The sequence below is a fragment of the Erpetoichthys calabaricus genome, chromosome 8, assembly GCF_900747795.2.
Source record: "Erpetoichthys calabaricus chromosome 8, fErpCal1.3, whole genome shotgun sequence".
Lineage (NCBI taxonomy): Eukaryota > Metazoa > Chordata > Cladistia > Polypteriformes > Polypteridae > Erpetoichthys > Erpetoichthys calabaricus.
Genome location: NC_041401.2, coordinates 62,041,307 through 62,059,058, shown reverse-complemented (window position 1 = coordinate 62,059,058; position 17,752 = coordinate 62,041,307). Strand labels below are relative to the sequence as shown.

Sequence of the window (17,752 nt, the reverse complement as noted above, 5' to 3'; positions counted from 1 at the left end):
CATACACAGAGATTTCGAGGGTAGTATCTAAACTAAGAGATGTGAAAAGAACAAAAGTGTAATGGAACAGACTTTATTTCAGTAAGTCATTTGAGTATAAGCCAACAAACCAATCGGTGCTGATTAATGCATACACATCACCTAGCATTTACTCTATTATGTAAATAGTTGTTTAGAAAATAGACCGTTACCTTTATTTCTTTGACCATTTCTGACCCTTTTGTGTGATGGATGCTCCCTTTTCAGTATAGGGCTTGCAAGAGTAAATAAATAATGCAGTGGACAATCCTGCTCCTGCTTGATTACTGACTCAAAATCCTGGTAGAGGATTAATTTCTTTTTTTAATATGTTTGACTTATACCACATTGGTTGAATCTCTGTTTGAGAAAAACAGAGTACTACATGTCGGAAAGCCTTCTCAGTTAAAGGCTATCTTTAATATGACATGAGCTGACTATCAGTAGTCTTCTAAAAGCTGGATATTCTGAATTATATTCAGATAAAATTTGCTATAAACAAAGTTATTTAAACTTAGCAGTAAGAAAGACAGAAATGATATAGTATTCTACTGCCAAAGGAAGCACTGATTAGCAGTTTTGTTGTGATGAATCTGGGGAAAAACAGACTGAACTTTTTTTTTTTATTTACCTACTTTGTTGAACTGTGTATTATAATGGAGATTTTTACACCATTTCAGGTTCGAATCAACATACAATAACACTAATTATGAATTCTTTCTAAAAGACAGCTTTCCCTTTTTGACATTAAACAGTGTTTGTGTACCCAATGAAAACTGTATCATTTAAAATCTGTTAAAAGATAAAAGGATTGGGAATTAAATGGGCTTGGAAAATGGTATCGTTGACAAGGTTTTATGTTGTTGTGTATTAATGATGTAAACAAATACATGTGCCAGTAGTATTTTCAGGATTGATAAAATCTTATTGATTATGTGGAGGAAAATGGTTAGAATACACATTTATCTGATAGACCAACTGTTTATATGTTATTAGCTGTGGTAGGAGATTACTATAATGAATTACTAATTAATGGTTATGAAAATTACCTCATGTTTAAGTTAGAAAAAAATATACAGATTAAACATATCCTATAAATAAGGAAGAAGATGCACACAAACAAGCTGCCTTATTTATTCCTTCATTCTTTCATGCAATTATTAATTTATTTGTACTTAGATAGCACAAATGAAGATCTTTCAAGATAACATGCTAACACTTATAGAGAACTTGAAAGAGAAAATGCAAAAGAACTTGCATCATCGAGAGGAAATGAAACATATGATGGAAGATGCTACCCAAGATAAAGAAAAAGTAAGATACAAACTCCATGCTTTAGTGCTGTTATAGGCATTTTGGTGTATTAATCTTCAAGCACATATTTGACTGCTTTTAATAAATGAGATGTACTGATATAATTTGCTTTTTTGTGTAATTTGCAATAGATTTCTTTCAAACCTTTCCTTTTTGCTGAAAATCTGACTATGTTCACCTTTCTATGTAATATATAGAGCTGAAGTTGAGTAATGTTTATGTAATGTGACTTTTTATTGTGACCAGACCTGTTTTATATATTAAACCACATCAGTATGAAGTTACAACAATAGTTCAATGTTATGATTTACCAGACTTAATTTTTTCAGTCAACATTAGGCAATGCTTCTTTAACTTCCTTTAGTACTAGGATGCTGTACTGTTAGCCATTATGAATGTAGTGAGAAGTCAAGCAAAATGACATCTTTTATTGGCTAACTAAAAAGATCACAATATACAACCTTTCAAGGCAACTCAGGCCCCTTTTTCACATTACATCTTGCCTGAAGAAGGAGCCTGAGTTGCCTCGAAAGCTTGTATATTGTAATCTTTTTAGGTAACCAGTAAAAGGTGCCATTTTGCTTGACTTCTAACTTCCTTTGTAACTTAGTAACTCCATTTTAGCTTTCATTTATTTTTCAGAAGTAACCACTGAGCTGCCATCAGATACTGTACCTTCCAGAAGAGCTGAGGAGTGTTAAGCTATAACACCATATTAAATAAACATGAAAAATAAGTTATTTTGGCTCATAGCCTATTACTATCTCCCACTCCCCCCTGCAACACAGACAATAAAGGACAAAACATTCTTTACACTCAGACACTAATTTTTTAATACCAAAAAGTAGCACTAAAGTCAGAATTAAGTCTAGCTAACTTCTTGAAACAATCAGTATAAGACGGCCTATAATCAAATCAAGTATCACTGGTACAACAGGAGTGTGGGCAGGTTTCCTGTCAGTGGCTGAAATGTTTGCTCGTGCGCACTTTCCAGCTGCCTTGGTTTGGAGAGAAGGTCCAAAGGTTAAATGGCTTAATTACTTCCAAAGAGAGAGTACTTAAATGTTAAACATTGAGTGATCAGAGTTTGGTGGTATCTCTTATATCATTTTCTTTAAATAAATATAGTCAATTTTCCATAGCATTCTGAAAATGTTACATTTTTCGCTGCTGCTTCAGCCAAAGGCAGCCTTACAGCTTTTGGCATGGTTTTATTTCCGGTTTTAAGTTCCTATTACATTCTCAGCTAATTTTTGTCTTTTTGATTTCCAGACATGTTAAATGCCTAATATCCAAAAACAAATACATTTCTGAGATTGTTTCTGAAAAATCTTGACTTCCCTAAAGACTTTGTCATTGCCAGGTCTCTTACAAATGGTTTATCTGCGTCCATGTCAGTGTTGGTTGACAATATATTTTTTTTTTTGTTTTATTTATTTATTTATTATACATTACTAGAAATTTCTGATAATGATGAATAACAGCAGGAACAAACTAATTAATGATTGTCTGTTAATAATTACATTCTAATTAAGAAACTGGATGAGAGGGTTACTACATTTCAATGTAACTTAAATATTATAACTCTGCTTTAATCTGTATCACTGAAAGCCCTTAATAAGCAAAGTGTTTGAATCAATTAAGTTGGATTGGCATGTAGTAATTATTATAAAGCAATAATTTCTAAGTCTGTTTTCATTCATTTACAATGTTGAAAAATAGTAAATTCTGAAATAATTTTGTCATGTTTAGTAGTTTCCTTTTTTAATTGTTGTTGTTTAACTCCAGGCTTATCGGTTTGCAGAAGATCTACAGTCACGCACTGCTGATCACATTAGGGAGCTGTCACTGGATATAGATTCCTATCGTAATTTGTTGCAGACTCTAAGCTCCACACACAAAGAGCAGGTAACGCAACGATTCCTGTTGAGATGCAATTGTATAATTTTTGACAAACCCAAAAAATACAGTTCTATAAACTGCAACAGGTGAACTTGAACATTTTCACCAAAGTTTCCATTTTGTTTATTTTAGGTTTGTCTTATAAATGAACATACAGAATCAGTCCAGGCTACACACAAAATGTATGCATCAATGAAAGAGGATCAGTATAAGATGCAGTTACAGGTGAAATTTCAATTGCATTGTTACTTTCTCAGTAGTTAAAAGTATATTAATTTTATTTGTTTTGCATGTCAACTCAAAATTAATTTGAAATTTAATGTACGTGAACCTTTTCTGGACTCAGTTACTGTAAATGCAGTAATTTTAAGAAATGTATACATCCTGATTCATGTTTTCTACTGCACAATATTTCATGGAAGCAGGTTGAGTTAATTTAATGAAGCAACATGATCTGACTGCATTGGCGCTAAAAGACGCACAAGAATCAAAATATTTACAGGACTGTAGAAAATACTTACATTACAATCTAAAATCAATACTCAGTAGTTCTTTATCACTGCATTTTCAAAAAGTCTTCCACACTTTTACTAGCACCAGTTGTTTTGTGATCATTTCCAAAGGATACTGCAAAACTGATAAAATTAAAATCCTGTAGAATCTGAAAGTTACATTTGTATGGTACAGATCTGTGTGTCACCTATTGTTTATCAGAGTATTCTTAGTAAATCACTGGCTGTGTACAGTTTTGGAAGCATCCTGACCGTTTCAAACTTCGTACATATGGCACATAATTCAGTAATATACAGTCAGATCCATACCTATTTGGACAGTGACACAATTTTCATACCTTTGACTGTCTATGTCACCACAATGGATTTGAAATAAAGCAATTATTATGTGAGTGAAGTGTAGACTTTAAGCTCTAAGGGGTTTACCAAAAATATTGCATAAGCAGTCATTTTTCTGCATAACCCCCCATTTCCATGGGCTCAAAAGTATATAGACATTTGACTGACAAGCTGTTCCATAGTCAGGTAGAGCAGTTCCCTCATAATTTCATTAACTAATCACTAATTATTAAGCAGGTAAAAAGTCTGGAATTTGTATTTGGAAGCTGTCACTATGAACTCTCAATATGAGGCCCAAAGAGCTGCCCATGCAAGTGAAAACAGGCCGTCATTAGGCTGAGAAAACAAAACAAACCCTTTAGAGAGAGAGCAGAAACACGAGTGGTCAAATCAGCCATTTGGTACATTCTTAAAAAGAAGGAATGCACTGGTGAAGTCAGTAACACCAGAAGGCCTGGACAATCATGGAATACAGCTATGCTGGTTTAGTGCAGAATTCTGTCCTTGATGAAGAAGAACCCCTTCACAACATTTAGCCACACCAAGAACACTCTGTGGGAGGTAGACCTATCATTGCTAAAGTCTACAATCAAGAGGACTTCATGAAAGTAAAGACAGTCTACCACAAGGTTGCAAACCACTGGTAAACTTCAAGCATGGGAAGGACAGATTAGACTTTCCCTGAAAACATTTTTTAAAAGCCTGTTCAGTTCTATAACAAACTTTTTTGGACAAAGGAAACTAAGATCGATATATACCGGAATGTTGGAAAGAGAAGAATATGGAGAAGAAAATAAATGGCTCATGATCTGTAGCATACATTTATAGCATGATCATGCATGGCTGTGAATGGAAGTCAGTCACTAGTGTTTATTGATTATATTAATACTGTCAGAAGTAGCACGATGAATTCTAAAGTGTATGGGGATATACCATATGCTCAGATTCAGCCAAATGCTACAAAACTGATAGGACGACGCTTCACAGTACAGATGGACAATGAGCCAAGACATACTGCGAAAGCAAACAAAGTGCTGTTCAAAGCATAGGAGTGGAAAATTCTTCAATGTCCAAGTCAATCAACTAACTTCAACCCACTTAGACCTGCATTTTACCTGCTAAAGACAAAACTAATGGTAGAAAGTCCAATGAACAAACAGAAACAGAAGATGGCTGCAGTAAAGGACTGGCAGAGCATCACTATAGTGGAAACCCAGCACAAGGAGATGGCCATGGTTTCCAGACTTCAGGCAGTTCTTGACCTGAAAAGGATTTTCAACCAAATATTGAAAATGATTATTATATTTATGAATGTTAGTTTGTTCAAAACGTTTGTGTTCCTGAAATTGGGGGGACCATGTATAAAAATGTCTGTTTTCTAAACAGCTCATAACATGTTGTTTTTGTTAAAAGCCCCTTGAATTAACACTGAAAGTCTGTACTTCAGTCACATCTTGATTTCTTCAATTCAAATCCATTGTGGCGGTGTATAGAGCCAAAATGATTAAAATTATGTGTCTGCCCCAAATACTTATGGACCTGTCTGTAAATCAACAAGACTTCCAGTTCAAAGTCTGATGCCACATCTGGTCAAAAGTTGTTTTATTATAAAGAAACTGTGGCTATACATTTGTATATGTGGGTAGCTTTTGAAGTATGCATGGGTTTTGTTGAAGCAAACTTAAAAATACTGATTTATTATTGAGAATTGTAAGTGTATTTTAGGGTATGGATGTTCCAATAGACATAACCTGTACATGTGGATCACTGCAGATAATTATTAATTACATTACAAGGAGAAAATTCCACTAGCAAAACAGGAAGAGTGTGGAAAAATGTCTAAATTTATACACAGAAATCACACAGTTTTCAGCTTGTCATTCCCATTCACCCATGTTGAGTTATCTCAAAAAAAGCAAGCTAAGTATAAACAAGGACTCCTGCAGAACACAATAAGGTATACAGTATGTAAAAAATCTTGTGCAAAGATGGGATAATGGGATATACAGTGGTGTGAAAAACTATTTGCCCCCTTCCTGATTTCTTATTCTTTTGCATGTTTGTCACACAAAATGTTTCTGATCATCAAACACATTTAACCATTAGTCAAATATAACACAAGTAAACACAAAATGCAGTTTTTAAATGATGGTTTTTATTATTTAGGGAGAAAAAAAATCCAAACCTACATGGCCCTGTGTGAAAAAGTAATTGCCCCCTTGTTAAAAAATAACCTAACTGTGGTGTATCACACCTGAGTTCAATTTCCATAGCCACCCTCAGGCCTGAATTACTGCCACACCTGTTTCAATCAAGAAATCACTTAAATAGGAGCTGCCTGACACAAAGAAGTAAACCAAAAGCACCTCAAAAGCTAGACATCATGCCAAGATCCAAAGAAATTCAGGAACAAATGAGAACAGCAGTAATTGAGATCTATCAGTCTGGTAAAGGTTATAAAGCCATTTCTAAAGCTTTGGGACTCCAGCGAACCACAGTGAGAGCCATTATCCACAAATGGCAAAAACATGGAACAGTGGTGAACCTTCCCAGGAGTGGCCGGCCGACCAAAATTACCCCAAGAGCGCAGAGACGACTCATCCGAGAGGTCACAAAAGACCCCAGGACAACGTCTAAAGAACTGCAGGCCTCACTTGCCTCAATTAAGGTCAGTGTTCACGACTCCACCATAAGAAAGAGACTGGGCAAAAACGGCCTGCATGGCAGATGTCCAAGACGCAAACCACTGTTAAGCAAAAAGAACATTAGGGCTCGTCTCAATTTTGCTAAGAAACATCTCAATGATTGCCAAGACTTTTGGGGAAAATACCTTGTGGACTGATGAGACAAAAGTTGAACTTTTTGGAAGGCAAATGTCCCGTTACATCTGGCGTAAAAGGAACACAGCATTTCAGAAAAAGAACATCATACCAACAGTAAAATATGGTGGTGGTAGTGTGATGGTCTGGGGTTGTTTTGCTACTTCAGAACCTGGAAGGCTTGCTGTGATAGATGGAACCATGAATTCTACTGTCTACCAAAAAATCCTGAAGGAGAATGTCCGGCCATCTGTTCGTCAACTCAAGCTGAAGCGATCTTGGGTGCTGCAACAGGACAATGACCCAAAACACACCAGCAAATCCACCTCTGAATGGCTGAAGAAAAACAAAATGAAGACTTTGGAGTGGCCTAGTCAAAGTCCTGACCTGAGTCCAATTGAGATGCTATGGCATGACCTTAAAAAGGCGGTTCATGCTAGAAAACCCTCAAATAAAGCTGAATTACAACAATTTTGCAAAGATGAGTGGGCCAAAATTCCTCCAGAGCGCTGTAAAAGACTCATTGCAAGTTATCGCAAACGCTTGATTGCAGTTATTGCTGCTAAGGGTGGCCCAACCAGTTATTAGGTTCAGGGGGCAATTACTTTTTCACACAGGGCCATGTAGGTTTGGATTTTTTTTTCTCCCTAAATAATAAAAACCACCATTTACAAACTGCATTTTGTGTTTACTTGTGTTATATTTGACTAATGGCTAAATGTGTTTGATGATCAGAAACATTTTGTGTGACAAACATGCAAAAGAATAAGAAATCAGGAAGGGGGCAAATACTTTTTCACACCACTGTAGACCAGTAATGGCAAGAGGAATAAAGTGACCTGCTGTTAAAGTTCTTAGTCTGAATCAGAATTTTTTGGAAGAGGTAATACTGCAGCCTCTCACCACTTGGGACACATAATTAAAAAATGTCTGCCACGGTCACTAATGAATATACAGTAGTTGTCTCACATTATGATCTTTAATTGCAGCTGAATGGACCCAGTAAATATGCACATGTTTAAAAATCATTAGTGTGATGCATCCCCATGCCTAACATTGAACTCACCATGCACAATCCGTCCAAGCAACCCAATCCTCTGGTAGATTGTACAGCATCTTTTTAATACATTGATTCTGAAAAATTGACACAGTAACACAGAAGAATATGTTCTGAATTCCAGTGTATACTGTGTATATACAATATTAGTCAGTGTATACATATTTATATGTGATGTGTGTGTACATAGTGTATAAGTAATTTCAAACTTTTTTTACCCTCCAGATGAGCAGTGCCCGTAATTTACTTCAAGACGTCCTGCCATTGTTGTCAGAACTGAACGACAAAACACAGACTTCTATAAGGGAGTGTGACAAAATGAAACGGGATATGGAAAACATCATGTATGAAAAGCAACAGGTAACAAGCTGCCCTGCTAAAGTTGCTGTATACCTCAGTAAATGACCATACTATACCATCGGCTATAAGCATGGCATCACCGTGCTGAATGATCATGGTAGATGTCAATAACCTGTCAGGTTTGCATTTCTCAGTTAAACACAGCAGATAGCACACAATCAGTGTGTTTATATACACTTTAATAACCAAGTTATTCACATAAACCTAGTTTCTATCATGCCATGTAAACCCTTATTCCAAGTGGCAGTTAAGGATTTCACAATCTACGCATGTCTGTTGCACTCTGTTAACCTGTGCATGTGTTGGCTTCACACACACTTTCAACAGCCACATGTAGAAATGTCCACAAAAAATTTTTCTGAGCTAAATACCCAGGGAAACCTCATTATTTCTACTCCTGGTTGAAATAATCTGTTTATGTTCAACTCCTCAACATATATTTACTGATGTCTGAAATAATAAAGTTGCAAGCTATGGTACACAATCTTGGGAGCAGTCACACATTAAAAGTAGTGTGTTATGTAGTTCTGGAGAGGAGGGTCCATCGGATAGTCGAACCTCGGATTCAGGAGGAACAGTGTGGTTTTCGTCCTGGTCGCGGAACAGTGGACCAGCGCTACACCCTTAGCAGAGTCCTGGAGGGTGCATGGGAGTTCGCCCAACCAGTCTACATGTGTTTTGTGGACTTGGAAAAGGCGTTCGACCGTGTCCCTCGGGGAATCCTGTGGGGGGTGCTCCAGGAGTATGGGGTACCGGACCCCCTGATAAGGGCTGTTCGGTCCCTGTACAACCAGTGTCAGAGCTTGGTCCGCATTGCCGGCAGTAAGTCGAACCCGTTTCCAGTGAGAGTTGGACTCCGCCAGGGCTGCCCTTTGTCACCGATTCTGTTCATAACTTTTATGGACAGAATTTCTTAGCACAGCCAGGGTGTTGAGGGGGTCCGGTTTGGTGGATTCAGGATTGGGTCACTGCTTTTTGCAGATGATGTTGTCCAGTTTGCTTCATCAGGCCGTGATCTTCAGCTCTCTCTGGATCAGTTCGCAGCTGTGCGTGAAATGGCTGGGATGGGAATCAGCACCTCCAAATCCGAGACCATGGTCCTCAGCTGGAAAAGGGTGGAGTGCCCTCTCAGGGTTGGGAGCGAGATACTGCCTCAAGTGGAGGAGTTAAGTATCTCGGGGTCTTGTTCACGAGTGAGGGAAGAATGGAGCGTGAGATCGACAGGCAGATTGGTGCGGCGTCCGCAGTGTTCCGGGCTCTGCATCGGTCTGTCGTGGTGAAAAAGGAGCTGAGCCGAAAGGCAAAGCTCTCAATTTACCAGTCGATATGTTCCTACCCTCACCTATGGTCATGAGTTATGGGTAGTGACCAAAAGAACGAGATCGCGAATACAAGTGGCTGAAATGAGTTTCCTCCGCAGGGTGCCTGGGCTTTCCCTTAAAGATAGGGTGAAAAGCTTAGTCATCCAGGAGGGTCTCAGAGTAGAGCCGCTGCTCCTCCGCATCGAGAGGAGTCAGATGAGGTGGCTCGGGCATCTGATTAGGATGCCTCCTGGACGCCTCCCTGGTGAGGTGTTCCGGGCACGTCCAACCAGGAGGAGGCCCCGGGGAAGACCCAGGACACGCTGGAGGGACTATGTCTCCCGGCTGGCCTGGGAGCGCCTCGGAAGAGCTAGAAGAAGTGGCCGGGGAGAGGGAAGTCTCGGCATCTCTGCTCAAGCTGCTGCCCCCGTGAACCAACCTCGGATAAGCGGAAGAGGATGGATGGATGTGTTATGTAGTCAAATTACTTTTTAAAGTAACATTCAATACTTAAATTACTGAAATAAAAATACCTGTGTTACTATCCCTGCAATACTTGGTGTAAAGGAAGAAGTAAATGTATTACTGTGCTTGCTCCTTTGCAAGGCTCGGTTGCACAGCCAAACAGAAAAGGGTGTGCTCTGTGTGATTTGCTAACAGAAGCATATTAATAAAGTTTCAGTTGACTTTCAATCCAGCTAATTGAAATACAGTAGATACTGTATGTTGAGAGTGTGATCGGGTGGCGTAGTGCCAAGTATTTATACCGCAAATCTTTGGGCACACAGGAAAGTGATTAAATTTGGCTTTGTTTCTGGTCAGTTTCATGATTGTTAATTTATGGCCTTATGATTTAGTAATTTCTGTCTAGTGAAATGTGCAGTTTTTTTTATACAAAAGAAGAAAAATTATTTCAAAAGTAATGCATTACATTTTGTAATAAGTATGTAGCATATTTAGGGGGTTGTTAGGAAACCCTGTTTCTGCCGTATCCTAGTTTTTTGTGTGCATGTAAATGTACTGAATGTTACATTCATAGGCCACCACCAGTGGGAGAAAAGTTATTCACACTTGTTTACAACAGAACTGAAACATTTCATCCTGGTTTGAGTTTCACTGTTCTTAAACAGTTTCAGGCGATGTATTTTGTATTTTTTGAATATAAAGAACTTCCATGCCTTTTGAGATGCAGTAATTGAGCTTACTTATCTGATTGTCAGTCATGCATTACTAGTTTAATTCAGTGTTATTTCTTGTCTGAATGAAAATAATAAAAATAAAAATAATAAAAAAATTTTTTGCATTATCTTTTGATTTTTGTTTATCAAACTAGTACAGGTTTCAAATTATGCAATGTACAGATCAATACATTTCCAGAATTATACAATTGAGACATACTTTCACTTTTCACATTAAAGAATTGTTTAAATACAGTAAGTAATCAGAACTACAACAGCACTAAAATTGCATCCAGAATTAAGTTAGTTTCTCCAAGACTGCAGATGACTTATTCAGTCTACATGCTCCTGCAGTCAAAATTAGCTGGCAGATTTTCTGTTCAGAGGTGTACTGGCCATAAACCTGAACAATTGATAAGCTAGTGATTTCTTATTAAAAACATACAGTCTTAACTTGTAAGGAATGAAAAACTATTATTAAATGCACATATATCTCTGTATTAATATATATATAGTGTGTATGCACATGTAGTATATAATATGACTAAGTTTTGTTTCGATTAGAATTTATCACTTCTGTGGAATGTTCATAACACTGTAATGTTATCTGTTTTGCTTTGATTGGTTATTATCTTTGTTTTTTTTTTGTTTTTTTTTTATATATGTATATCTATTCTATGGGGAGTGCTAATTATAAAACCTGAAAAATAGACACTAGCAATAATGTATTCCCAATTGCATTGCTTTTTTGTAGTCTTCACAATATTCTCTCCTCAATTTGTAAAGATGTATTATTGTATAGTGTTATAAAAGAGAGTACAGTTCACAATAATTTTGAATATTGAATGTCAAACACTCATGCGCTCAATATCATACACAAGGTTTCCTCATTTTAAGTCTAAGAATTGCCATTTCTTTGAACACATGCTATGGGGTGCTTCTTTGATCTGAAGTTTGTATTATAAATGTGTCAGGTAAGAACACCTTTGACATGTTACTAATTTCACCACTGTTTGTCACTGATCTAAAATATTTAGTAAAATTTGGTCAAGGCAGACCAGAGGACTAGTAGTGCGAACAGCTATAGAAAATATGTTGTATATTTTGTGTTAATATATATATAAAATATACATTTACTGATATGCAGCAGCTTGATTTGTATGTTTACATCATTTTAGATTCAGAGTGAACTTGATGAGGCCAAGAACCAGAATACTGATCTTCAAGTGGAGGTTACTGTTTGGAAGTCAGGTACTGCTTGTCTAGATCATTTTTTCACTCCTTTAGGAAGTTCACTACCCTTAGGCGTCCCTTATACATGTAATTTTTTATACCAAGTAAAAGTCCTCCTGTCTTTGTACTTTCTTTTGTGTTGCAGAGGTTAAGGTCCTTAGAGATAAACTTTGTACTGTTGAAGAAGACTTATACCAAGTAGCTTCTAATCTGTCTCATGCTGTATCAGAGAAGATGGAGTTAAAAGAAGAATTGACTAAAATTGAAGAAAAGTAAGTGGAACTGAAATTACACATTTGATTGACTCAAGGTAACTGTCTTGCTTTCATTTAATAATAAAAGGGTAATAGTTTCCCCAAATATTTGGGAAAGTATAATTAGAATCAGAAAAATTTTCTGTTCTTTTTGAAGTCTGCAGTTTCCAAAAATGTATTAAGGGAAAAAAGAAACATAAGGCATTTGAAATAAAAATCATCATGGATTTACCCAGGGCTCATTTTTATAAGAACTGAGGTGGTAAATTCTTTTACTTGTTGAAATGAAAGGCTGTTCACCTTCAGACAGAGGGGGCATGGCCTTTGTGACTTCTTGATTCGAATGAGAAGTGCAAAGTATATCTGGTCTTTGATCTTGTAGTTGAACAACCTTATTGTTATGTTTGATTAATTTTTTAAGAAAGTTAGAAAGCTGTAGTTGGTTAAAGTATTTTCATCCAAGCCTTTGTCTGTCTTTACTACTTTTAATAGATGGCTTTCTGTTTATATGTTCCTATATCTATCTGTTTGTCCTAGTTATCTGGAGTTGTCCGAATATGGAAACAGCAACCTCTTTTTTTAGGAGTTTTTGGCATCCTGTTTACTGTTGGCATCTTAACATTTACAAAAACAGAATTTTTTTTTTCTGTTCTTTACTACTGTCTTTTGCCTCTGTGCTCTGTCATAAAATAAGCCCTACTTCATTTAAATACCCAAGTTTTGTTGCTACACAATACAGTATTATTTTTAATACCTGCTAACATAGAAAACAATTTTAAATAATCAGTTGCATTTTAATCTAATATTCCACTGAAAAATTCTGATTTATTAAAGTGTTACTCCTTAGTTGTTTGTAATAATTTGCTAGAACAGGGATGTCCAACTCTGGTCCTGGGGCCTCATGCATAATGGCGTGCGTAGAATTCACACTAAAACATGGCGTACAGACAAAAGTGGAAATGTGTGTACGCACAAAAAAATCCAGATGCATAAATCTGTGTGTACGCCAACTTCCACGTTCTTCCACTACATAAATCCTGGTCTGCGTGAAATGTAACGCTCGTGCACGCGCCTGTCGCCCCTCCCAGACTCCTCCCAGAATTACACCTCTTTGAATATGCAAATCAATATAAATAGCCCCTGATGTTTTGCTTTCTGTGAAAAGACGATGGCAAAAGAGCAGGGGAAAAAGAAGAATTTCAGCAAATACCAAGTGGAGGCAAGGAAAAACGTATTATTTGTTGGTTTAAGCAGTGATATAAACAACAAAAGGAAGTCGAAATTTCGAGTTTCTCCACCACTCTGTTACTTGATCAAGTTCAGAAAGTCGGAAAGTGACCGAAATAAATAAGTGGCCAGATATCAAAGTTGCCGTGAAAAGGGGAGTCATAGCTCACCGTCTGGGTGTCATATGGAAGTGTATTAGGGTACAGAGAAAAGAAAAACAACATAGGGACACAGTTGAAAAAAATGTCCAAATGTCAACTTTAATCTCAAAATTTCAACTGTAATCACATACTTTATTTTGTCATTAAAGTAGAACATCATAAACTTCATCTTAAAATCGTTTAATTTACTAGTTTCTCAGATCCCATCCTAACTAAAGTAGCACATTAAATGCTTCTTTCTATATGTTCTTTTATGTGCTCTGTGTGTGAATCACTATGTGCTTCTTAAACAAGCTTTCTCTTCCGCCAACAGAACACAGAATACATTACATTCGTGATATTACAGCTCTCTGAATAATTTCAATATTAAGATGTATACTTGATTTCATTTTCACAATGATAGGAATTAAAGCATGTATTAAACATGGAGACATGGTGGCGCAGTGTTAGCGACGAGCTACCGCCCTGTCCAGAGATTGTTCTGGCCTCCTGCAAGATGCATGCTGCGCCATGCGCGACCTTAGATTAAATGATTTATTGCAGAAGTACTATCTCTCTCAAACATACTAACCTCCAATTCCTGTCTTTCCTTTCTCCAAGTAACCAATCGCCACTCGATCAGCTCTGTAATAGATGCCAAGCCATCTGTAAGCTTAGAACACAGATTCTTCAAAACTTTTATGAAACATTGAAATATCTTCGTAGTACATGTTTAATTATTCCATCCATCTATCCATCCAGGGTCGCGCCAATCCCAGCAAGCATACAGCGCAGGGCAGGAAGAATCCCTGAATGGGCACCAGCTCGTTGCTGCTGCTGTCCACCGTGTCCTCACATGTTTTATTAACAATATACATTATTTTAATGAAGTTTAAAACTTATCTGTATAATGTAATAAACATGCTTTACTGCATTTCATCTTAAAAATATCAAGAGCTCCAAGAAGATCTAAATCAACTTAGAAGCCGGTCGTCTTCATATGTGTAAATACGTGCTTTATAAAGTAACTCAGGTTGTGCCATATTATAACTGTAGTGCAAGTTTACAGTGAGGTGATTGTACTTATAAGTACAAACAGTTCTACCAGGAACAATTGTTGGACTTATTAAGTGCGTTTAGAGCACTTGGGATGAAACTGTTTCTGAACCGCGAGGTCCCTACAAGAAAGGCTCTGAAGTGTTTGCCGTACTGTATGGGCGAAGTTCAAACAGACTGTGTGCATGGCTGAGACAGCGTGTGCTAAATGCTGTATCCTGATAATCCGATCAGCTACTGTATAGTTGTGATTCCACACTCTGATACAGTGGGTTAAATACTCAGCGGTGCACCGAGAATGATAACGCTAAAGCAGCTATAGTATTTGGAATAGTTTGGCCATTCTGTGCACCATTATATGGTTATAGGTTGATTGCAATCAGATGCCTTAAACTAATAAACGATATGTGGTTAATTTCAGTGCATTTGATAAAGCCACGTCAGGGATGTGAATCTAAAAAATAAAGGGAAACCACACAGGAATGGTGGCACTGCTTTGATGCTGGGTGCCACCAGTTTGCAAAACCGAGCGGAGAACTTGCAGATGACAGCATGACATTAAAGTTGTTTTCGCAGTTGTCCCTGTAAACAGTGCTGGGCGAGTAACAGACACAAAAGTTACCATTTTTGGGTGGAGTATTCTTTAACTGGCTACACAGCTCTGATTTATACTGTTCAGTTTCAGACAAATTTTCCAAATAGGTGAGGGCATGTTAAATAAATCATGACTGTCTTAAATGCACTTCTATTTGATAAAAGTTTCCACTTTCTTTCCCCATGTGACTTCTGGCTGCATTCTTACTAGTGGATACTCAGTTTTGCTATAACAAACCTCTGTTTTAGGATGATGGCCGCAATGGAAGAGTCTCGACATGAGAATGCCGCACTCAAAGTTGCCACTGACAAGTGTAAAGCATTGTCTGCCTTCAACCAGGATCTGCAGCAGGAGCAAGTCATTCATCTTGATCAAATTGAAGATCTGAAGAAAAACATACAGGCCCTAAAGGAGCTTAATGAGGTAGGGAGCTTTCAGTTATACAGCGCAATCCCCAGAAAGAGAGTGAGATTTGAAAGGTATATCAAAATAAAAAGAGCATTTAGTTTAAACATGTTCTGAGTCTCATTCTTCCACCATAGTGGAGTTGCAGCATATTTCTAGAAGGAACAGTTCCCTCTCCTTTGGAATAATCTTTATTAGGTAGCTGTTTACTTCGGGAATCAAAATTTCAATTTTGAAAAATGTTCTGCTCCTCCCTCTCTACTATACTTTCAAGACAAAGATTCCTTATATTTCGTATAAGGACAATGTAAAAATGGTTGTCTACAATTAGCTTTATTTTCAAAGATGTAAGGAGTCCGATAAGTTGAAAGGGCCATTAAGGCAAGAAGAAAATTCTTTACATGTTTGTAAACCTTTCATAATCTTTAGTAATAACTTATTCTCCCTCACATTTGTAGTTTACATAATTCCTATGTACTCACATCCTTTCCTAGTTCATTCTGCAGGAGAACCAACTATATCGTGAACAAACAGCTGAAACTGAAGTATTGTTAAAATCACATCTGCAAGCTTTACGGGAGAGGAACTTGGATTGTGAAGAGCTAAAAGAAACTATTTCTGAACTGAGGTAATTGATGGATTATTGATTGATATTTATTTCATATTGCTCATTCATTGCTTCACAATATTTTCTGCACTAAACCTAAACAATTAACTGTTTTTTTTTTTCAATTAACACTCAATATATGCTCTTTGTGGATGTGTGTGTTTATTTATTTATTATATATATATAATTGATATAATAAAATGGGGCTTCTGCCTCTCACCTGGAATAATTCCATACCTTACTATTAGGCCACTGGAAGTGGGTGCAACATAGTTGGGAGTGGAAGAGAGAGAGAGATGAAGAAAAGAAAGTATTGTGAATGTTTGTGTTTATTCTTGTGGCTATGGTGGTAAATATCTAAAGACGAATTGTTTCACAAAGAATAAAAACTCTCTAGTGCTTTTATACTGGTGTCTGAGCCTGTTTGTGTCAGGTTTAGGAAGCTGGAGCACCTCCTACAGTATATGTGAATGTATACATGTACAGTAGGTGTGTGTGTATATTGTGTTTAATTATACATATATAGTGTGTATCTATATATATATATATATATATATATATATATATATATAATATATTGTGTGTGTATGTATAATAAATACACAGTACTGTGCAAAACTCTTCTGCACTTTGGATAGTTTAAAAAAATATTTGGCTTAGATGGTTATTTTAAGGCTTCTGGATTAGTGTGTCAATAGAAAAGAGTGTATCTTAGAATTCCAAACACGATTTGCAGAAAGTTATAGTTAAGAAACTAACATGGTAATTCATCACTTTACAGTTAAAAAATCATGACCTCTTTGTAAACTAATTAATTGATTAATCAAATATATCAAACGGGCGCTAATGGTCATTGACATAATGTGTAGGTTCAACCAAAGTGATTAATAGAAACAAAATCAGCTGTGTAGAGGGAATAAAACTGGACAAGAGGTGGCGGTGATTTAATCTGCAGATCTTACACCATGGCATAATAAGACACAAGATGGTCATTCTGCATTATCAACATCTCTAAGTAGAAATTTTGTGACAAGTGTTTTGACGTGTGCTATACAAGGTCTTCTGTTAAAGCACAATTAAGATCAGAACCCCAATGGCCAACCTTGATAACTTAGTGCATCAAAGAAGATGTGCATCACCTTTACTTCTCTTCAAGGTCAGAAGATGTCCTGAACTGTCCAAAATCCACTAGAATACTGGTACATCAATCTACAGTCTGAAGATGTTTATCATAGAGGTCTTTATTAGGGAGTTGTGACCAAAAATAAAGCCAAGTGAAGTGGCTCTCCTGCGCACAAAAACACAAGAGCTAGGACAGCAGTTGCTCTGGACTGAAAAGTTCATTTTTAGGCCCTAACAGAATGCAATTTGGACTGCATTTCTGCAAACAGATTTAGAGATTTGATGAAAACTGATACTTATATAGAACTGTGCA

At 36.8% G+C, this 17,752-nt stretch overlaps 1 protein-coding gene across 2 annotated transcripts in view; it reads left to right on the top strand.

The window, feature by feature from the left end:
- spag5 (sperm associated antigen 5) overlaps positions 1-17,752 on the top strand; it is a 72,283-nt gene that overhangs the window by 23,480 nt on the left and 31,051 nt on the right. For both annotated transcript variants that reach the window (XM_051930842.1, XM_051930841.1), the window contains exons 7-14: positions 1,198-1,332; positions 3,121-3,240; positions 3,367-3,459; positions 8,187-8,321; positions 11,979-12,051; positions 12,179-12,305; positions 15,554-15,728; positions 16,205-16,338. In XM_051930842.1, coding sequence (XP_051786802.1) covers positions 1,198-1,332; positions 3,121-3,240; positions 3,367-3,459; positions 8,187-8,321; positions 11,979-12,051; positions 12,179-12,305; positions 15,554-15,728; positions 16,205-16,338 — 992 coding nt within the window. The remainder of the gene's footprint in view (positions 1-1,197; positions 1,333-3,120; positions 3,241-3,366; positions 3,460-8,186; positions 8,322-11,978; positions 12,052-12,178; positions 12,306-15,553; positions 15,729-16,204; positions 16,339-17,752) is intronic.